The 8,460-nt window shown below is 31.9% G+C and overlaps 1 protein-coding gene across 1 annotated transcript; it reads right to left on the minus strand.

Moving 5' to 3' along the window:
• Positions 1-905: 905 nt before the first annotated feature.
• On the minus strand, positions 906-1,358 carry LOC133204995 (transcription factor ATOH7-like). The gene has a single exon (XM_061340734.1). The coding sequence runs from the start codon at positions 1,356-1,358 to the stop codon at positions 906-908; it is 453 nt and encodes a 150-aa protein (XP_061196718.1).
• Positions 1,359-8,460: the final 7,102 nt, after the last annotated feature.

An 8,460-nucleotide genomic window follows, 5' to 3' on the forward strand; every position in this document is an offset into this window, starting at 1 on the left:
ATTGTTATTTATTTTACTAATACATACTTCAGATGTGTGTTGTGTTATGCTTAATCGAGCACAGTCTTATCAGTTATCTATAAAATAAATTCTTTTTTCAGATGTCGGTCTTTGTACTGATGGAAGTAAAGATACCTGACTTAAAATTGCACAAATATCCCTTTATATTTGAAGACAACGCTTTTATTTAAAAAGAATGAAACAAAATATAAGAAAAAGAAAAACAAAATACTGACAGGTAAAGAAACCTGCAAAATTAAATCTTGATACTATACTTTTGGTACTATCACCCATCTAAAAAAACATATACATTAACATTTTAAAAATACATTTTATTTTGGCAAGCATTAAATATTTTTAAGTACATCGTATCGACAGCATGAAAATTATTTTGTGTTACTCGTTACATTGGACTCGCAAAAGTAAATGCTGAGAATAAATGTGGGCATTTTTTATCATATATTTATGCAAATTTATCATGTCTAACGTCAAGTTAATTATTTCTGGTGGTTATATACACATCACACTTCAAAACACTGACTGTATACACAGATAGTATGCCGGAACTGTAAACATAACTTTATAGAAAAAAACGAATTTTCAAACTTTAATCTTCCCAGTATTTATGTTGGTGAATATTACTACTATTTTAAAACATGCATAAACATAGCAGACCTTTGACTGAAATTGTCCTTTGCATTAAAATAATTCTTGGAAAATCACTCGAGGTATAGAGATATGGAAGCTCATACGTAACAAAGCCTAAATTTCATGTCAGACAGAGTTTAAATTGTAAGTTATTTTTTCATTAATAAAATAGAATCTGAAACAGTACTACACAAATTTCTTTGTCCAAGTCATTTAAAAATCACCGAATATCTAACATTAACAAAAAAGATACTACATCATTCATTCAAAATACTCTGTAGTGCCCGGATGTAGCTTTGCGTCATCAGTAACGTATCGTACTTGGAAAGTGGCTTTGGTCCAGAGGATGGAATCACAGCTCGCAGACGATCAAATGCTTCGTTCATAATCCGCATTCGTCTGCGTTCCCGTCCATTGGCAGACAACCTTCGCCCTTTTTTGGTTTCAGGATCAGCGCTAGTACAGCCTCTTTTCGCTCGTTTTACGATTTTTGTCGATAATGCAGAGTCTGTTTGCGTTTGTTTAAGAGATTCAAAATTTTTACTTATGTTTTGATTAGTTGGGGTATCATTAACAACCACTGATGGCATTCCATTAGTGTCATATTTGTCTTCTATATCATCAGAATGCTCCTTATTCCACTCCACGGGTAGATCCTGCGCATGCTCAAGATATTCACTAAATATATTATTTAAATCATAGTATTCCATTTTGTAGTATTTTTTTAAACTTAAAAATACAAAAACTACTTAATGGTAAAGTGCTCAAAGTTTTCTCCAGATTGTTGCGCTAATATTGAAACCTTTCTGCAAAATCCGTATAAATAGCTAAGTCTGCATGCTACCTATTTTATTTCCGGCGTCTTTTCTGCAGTACATGAGAAATTATTGGTTGAAATGTAAAAGACATAGAACATAGGTCACCATGAATATTCTTGCTTTTGTATTTGAATTCAAATTTATAAACTTTGATTGGTTAATAGCTAAGTAACTATGTAAATTTAACTAGAAATATAAAATTGAGTTCCTATTGGGTGAAAACGTAAGTTTTGATTTAAACATATCTAACATGATAAGGTAAGAAAGATTGTTTACACTGAAGCTGTACAGGACACTTTTCTTGTTCGACCTTATAAAAATCTAAGGAAATATGGGAAACGAGTATTGAACGAATTGTCTTTAAAAATGTTAGCGGAACATTTGCAATATATCAGAGATTATTGATGGAGGACCTTCACTAATTCATTTAATTAAACATACAAACATATCGAGATGAATTTCTCTCACACAAAAGCTTCTTATAATTGAAATTAATTTGCGAAATTTGCTAGCTTCAAATATGCAATCCGCGCCATTCAATTCTATTCTAATATTAAATGGTGCTCTTTTGCTAAAAGTGAACTGTAAATGATTAAACTCTGTATAAAATTTTCAAAGTGAGCAAGAAAAGTTTGCTGAATCTTTGTGGGAATCCTACATGTGATTTAAAAAGGAAAAAAATGAAAACTTTTTGCCCTTTAATTCAATTAGCAAACAAAACACTCTCCTCCAATACATGTTGTATAACCTTTATTGAATTTCAAATGTACATGTAGTTCAAATTTCGAAATAGATAACAACACTGCTGTCCATCAATATGCCAAATGAAATCATCTATCTATATTTGAATTTTTTAAGTGTCATAAATTTAACCTTTCTTGTAGTTGACAAACCATAATACATGAAGTAATTTACATAACAATAGTTTATTGACATGTATCTAAATTTTAATGCACAAGTTGCTTATCTTAACATTTTGTTGTGATTTCTCTTTGTTTTAATGTATTATTCCTTGATATCAAAATATTTTTCTCTGCAATTTATTAGTTTTACTTTTCCCTACGCTTCCCAGAAATAAAATAATAACACTTCATTGCTCAGTATTGTGCAATTTATTTATTCTAGGTCCTCACTTATTTTTTTTCAAAGCCTTGATTGATTGACAGATTTTTTGATTGATTGATTGCATAGATGTTTTGCAAACATTAAATATTTAAATGTTATATTTTTAAAGTGTTTATTCCAGACACGTAGTATCAAAGGGGGGGGGGGATGCACCCTCCCACTTTTTTCCTAAATAATGATTTACTGTTGATTTAGTATGAAAATGTTTATATGAAAGGCCGACCCTCCTCCCCCACCACCCTTTTTTTGCTCGTAAAAGATTTTTCAGGTAAGTTGTCAGTTTTTTTTCAGGGTGACACCATAATTTCAAAAACGATCCGTGACTGTATTCTAACGTTATTATCATTTTTTTTAAATCTACAATAAAGAAGACAATCTTTTCACTAATGTTTGCTTGTTAACAAACATTGACCTCACAAATAATACCTCATTTAAAGTGGGAAACAATGATTGTGACAGCTGGAATCAGCTGTGCAACTTATCAGGAAAAAAGTTTCAAAAGCCTGTGGGAAGAAGATAACTGCTGAAATGTGTCTTACACATAAGGATTGAAAACCTGAACGTTAGTACATCTTAAACTCCATATTTCGAACCCATCTGCCATAGAAGCTTTTTATTGAAAATTTTATCGTTGTGAAGCAATCGATTTCTTGTTCATTGAATACCGAACTACTGTGGAATCATCATTGTTCGTGGGGGATCAATGTTCGTGGATTTCGTGGGTTACCCTTACCCACGAATTAACATCCCCACGAACGTTTATTTTGTAAACATATTGATTACTTGAATCTACCGTATAAACGAGTAACCCACGAAATTACGTCCCCTCGAACAAAGTAAAATTTTGCTTGTCCACGAACATTGACCCCCACGAATTAAAATGATTCCACAGTATATGATAAAACAACTATGGACTCTTTAGGTGGTGAATATGGTTTGATATGAATCAGAAAGATCTCTGTTTAATATGACTATTTTTCAATTCCTCAAGTCCATGAAATTTTGTTTAATATAAAACATCCCAAAAGCCATTATTGTTTTATAATATTTTCTGAAAGGACAATGAATGCTGCAAATTAAGGTAGACGATTTTTCTCTACGAACTTCTGTCACAGAGAGGTTTGGAATGCCCATTATACAAGTCACAACGTCCATGTTTTTTTTGTAGTATGTAAGACACCAATTCCATCTATTTCTTCAAAATCATATGTCAGTTTTGAATATTTTAAATATTCCCAACAACCAAAATGAATTTTAGTTATCATATCTATATTGGATTCCGAAACTTCATAAAAATCCTTACAAACAAAGATACATAGCGGGTTCCAGTAAATTTTCTACCAAGCCTCTTTCTTTACTCATCACCAAGATATTAACAGTAGTGAAGGAGAAACTTCAAGAGTACTGTGCCACAATATATTCAAGAAGTGGTGTAAATCAGATGCGGATACTAAAAAATTCCAAGGAACTTTTGGAAAATTTGAAATAACAAAATTTTACCAAAATCAACAACATAAAAACTTACGACTTTTCAACTTTATATACAACTATTCCCCACGATAAATTAAAGTCCAGACTTTCTGACATCGTTGACAGCTGCTTTTTCAATAAAAATGGAACACGTAAATTTACTTGTCATTGGTCATTTACAAAATTATTTTGTTAAAAAGCACTCTGATTGTACACACAAGTACTCTGAAATTGACATTAAAAAGATGCTCGAGTTTCTGATTGACGATATCTATGTGGTTTTTGGAGACCAGGTCTTCCAGCAATCTATTGGAATTTCCATGGTTACCAATTGCGCCCCGTTATTAGCAAACCTATTTTTGTATTCATATGACGCAGAATTTGTTCACAATCTTTTAAGTGAAAAGAAGAAAACACTTGCTGTGGCCCTAAACTAGACATTTAGATATATCGACGACGTATTGTCAATTAACAATGGTTATTTCCATTCATATGTCGACACGATATATCCCAGTGAGCTTGAGATAAAAGATACCACAGAGTCTGACACATCTGTTTCATATTTGGATATTTTACTTGAAAAAGACGTTAATGGTAATCTAACAACCAAGCTTTATGATAAACATGATGACTTCAACTTTTCAATCGTCAACTTCCCTTACTTATGCAGCAATATACCCTTATCACCTGCATATGGGGTTTATATCTCTCAGTTGATTCGATACGCCAGAACACGCTCTACGTATGAACAATTTCTAAAACGAGGCAAGTTATTGTCAATTAAGTTGATGAAACAAGAATATCAACAGTCTCGTTTAAAGTCATCATTTCGTAAGTTCTATGGTCGATACAATGACCTTGTCAGCAAATACAATCTATCATTAAGTCAAATGCTGACTGACGTTTTTCATACTAATTGTTAGGCCATTATTTACACACTGAATTGTCGACGGATTTTTCCGTTATTTCCCGATCATGACAAGGAGCACACGGCGGGTCCGGTGTGACCGGTCAGCAGGGGATGCTCACTCCTCCATGTCACCTGATCCCACCTCTGAAGTTTTAGAGGTCCGTGTTTGCTTTGCTCTTATTTTGTAATGTTTAGTGGACTTTTGAGCTCGAATACTGTTCGTTATCTCCACATATTTCATCCCAACAGGCTTTCGAAACGTTTTCCTGTTCAGTTGCACAACTGACTTCAACAATGTTACTAGATGTATCTTTTTGACATCACAATTAACGCAACAGTCGAATTATCCTTCCTGTTGTATATTGACAATAAAAAGACCAGATAATAACAAAAAATCACTGTAAAATCACATATTTTCGAGGAGGTCAAAATTTCGTGGTTTGATGGAAAACTATTGGCTCCTGCGGATTTCATTTCGTGGACAAAGAATTTTTGAGTAGTTATGTGTATCACATTTTATATTTCGTGGTGGATATGAATTCCTGGGTCTCCTCAGTCCTCGAAAACAACGAAAATAACCTCCCACCTATATTAGTGATTTCACAGCATATCATTTATATTGTTTCTTTGTTACATATTGTACATTATTTTCTTTATGACGGCTTTTTGACATTATGAATTATCTACAAATGTATTTTTTTTTAAATATTCTCCTCTTTTTTATCATTATAAATAAGGATTTTTTTCTTTATAGTTGTTAGTTTTACAAAAAATAGATATATAGATAAACAAATGAATAAATAAATAAAATATAAATAAAATAATAATAATGTTAAATTTTTTATTGAAAAGACATCTTATTGGGCCTTTCTATTTTTTCGTCTTCAAACATGAATTTAAAAAAAAATCAGACGTAGAGGCATAAAGAAGTAGGTCGCTTATAAGGCTCTGATTCATTACAGAGGGTCATCGGTGTAGTAAAGCATTCTTTACCTCCTTAGATACTCGTAAAAAGTACATGTAAAATTATACCATCTTGGTGGGAGATATATATAAATCGATATTTCTTGGAAGCCGATCCTTCTTCTGAATTACTCTGTGAGATTTTCGTGTTGCTTTGCAACGTATCTAAATTGCATTGTTAGCAAACTCTTTACACAATATTAAACATTTGTAAAACCAATAAAAGAAAGAGCTTCTTAAATCAGCATTACATTATATGTCTTATTTTTTTCTACATCCTCTTAATTTATCTCCACTATTTATCAGAACATACAAGTAATATTGACAAAACAGACGATTGCCATATTATAGAATTTGATTGCAAAAATGTTTCATGGTGTTAAAGACCGAAGACGCATTTGATTGGCATTCGGCAGGAATATGGAGAGACTTGAAAAGTGACAATTTCATTGATTTTACATCCTGGGTTCCTGTGAAATTGGAAAGGAAAATATTTTCCCCATATTTTGTTTTAATTTGTTAATAAAAAAATAACTTGAAATATAGCTAGATAATAGCTCAGTATAGTTTGCGTTACCAGTCCAAAGTACTTTAGGATTGAGAAGTTTTTGGTTCGATCCTCGCATGGAGAATTTATAATTTTTTTAATACAAACAGTCAAGTCGTTTGTCAGTTCAATTTTATTTATTAATTTATTAAGACTTTAAAATAGATAAAATTTGTTTCAGTTGCACCGAGAGCGAAAGGAATTCTTCCAACCCTAAAACTTCAATACATTTACATATTACTATACCCTATTATCTTTTAGGTGTTAATTATTTATGATAAGTGTTACTATGTTATCGTAACTATTAAGATAAGCGGACTTAAATATTACATTCTGACAAGGTATTTCAATGTAAATATAATATTTAGTTTGTAAAGTCTCTCCAGCTGTGGTCAGCTAACCAAATCGTTTATATTTAAACTATAAATGTTTCGTACACATGATTCCTGCAGATCATCAACATATTTTAGAGACAAATATTAAACAGAAAATACTTTCATCTACAAATGTTGAATGTGCGGTCTTTTTCAATTTCATTTTCTGTTTAACTTTGTTCGTTTGTTTTAGAAAAAAATAGTTTTAAAATACTTAAAGGCAATCTTTTTTTCTTCAACTTTGCTTTTGCCTTTTTGTCAAATGTCAAAATTAATATTTCACTTCTCTTTTTTGGACACAGTTTGGAAATATTTACATCCATTGAGTATTATCTCCTTTATTTCTTATGAAAACCCAATACTTTAACGCCGCTTAGCAAACCACCTATATAGAATTCTTGAGCAGTGGCTCTTCTATCAATGAAACATACAATGACGTACATATCAATAATACAATACCCCAAGTGTAATACATCATATGCATCGCGAAAGGGATGACGTCATTATTCTTAGAGCTGTACCAATGATATTAAATATCGAGGATGAGGATGGTAGACTGGCATTGGCGGTTCAGTGTATTCATGATTTAACACTCCCACCCCATCCCTATGTATGCTTTCTTGTCTTCGGTTCATGAAAACGACTACATTTCCCAATACTTGAGAAGAACTGGAGCAGGAACGTATACACTTGGGATAGGGAAAAATGTTTTGATCCTGAATTCACTTCTACAGAAATACATACACATGGAAATGTTTTCTGGTCCTTAGTATATTAAAAAAACTGAAATGAATTCTATAATTATGTAAAAAAAAAAAAAAGAAGACAAAAATACAGCCTAAGAATCGGGCAAGAGTACCACTGTGAAACTCCATTAAAGAAGACAGAAGAAAACCCAGTATAACATAGGGTTTATTTTTATGCTTAATCATATCACAATGATTAAGGTATATAACATTTATAACTATAATCTTTATGATTAATTAAAGAATTCGATTCTGGTAATTAAGTATTTTCCCCAAAATCTGAACCGTTGACATTAAATATTTTTTGATGTCGGAGTTTGCTCCGGGTGTTAGAGAACTATAACACTTCAATTCTTATTACTCGAATTGTTTTAAGTAATCATATTAGAACTTTGTAATTTATCTGCCAACAACACACTTTATCCAACCAAAATCTTAAATATGAGAAATAGAAATCTCTTGCTGTGGCCTTCAACTCAACATTTAGATAAATCGACGAGGTATTATCAATTAACAATAGTTATTTCCATTCATATGTCGATACGGTATATCCCAGTGAGCTTGAAATAAAAGATACCACAGAGTCTGACGCTTCTGCTTCATATTTGGATATTTTACCAGAAAAAGACGTTAATGGTAATCTAACAGCAAAGCTTTATGATAAACGTGATGACTTCAACTTTTCAATCGTCAACTTCCCTTACTTATGCAGCAATATACCCTTATCACCTGCATATCGGGTGTATATCTCTCAGTTGATTCGATACGCAAGAGCATGCTCTACGTATGAACAATTTCTAAAAGAAGGCAAGTTATTGTCAATTAAGTTGATGAAACATGAATATCAACAGTCTCGTTT

This window comes from Saccostrea echinata, unplaced genomic scaffold (genome assembly GCF_033153115.1).
Source record: "Saccostrea echinata isolate AGI-Se365-2 ecotype Australia unplaced genomic scaffold, CSIRO_AGI_Sech_v1 ptg000054l, whole genome shotgun sequence".
Lineage (NCBI taxonomy): Eukaryota > Metazoa > Mollusca > Bivalvia > Ostreida > Ostreidae > Saccostrea > Saccostrea echinata.

Excerpts from the sequence above, each read along its gene's own strand:
- LOC133204995 (XM_061340734.1), bottom strand. The coding sequence starts at position 1,358 with ATGGAATACTATGATTTAAATAATATATTTAGTGAATATCTTGAGCAT.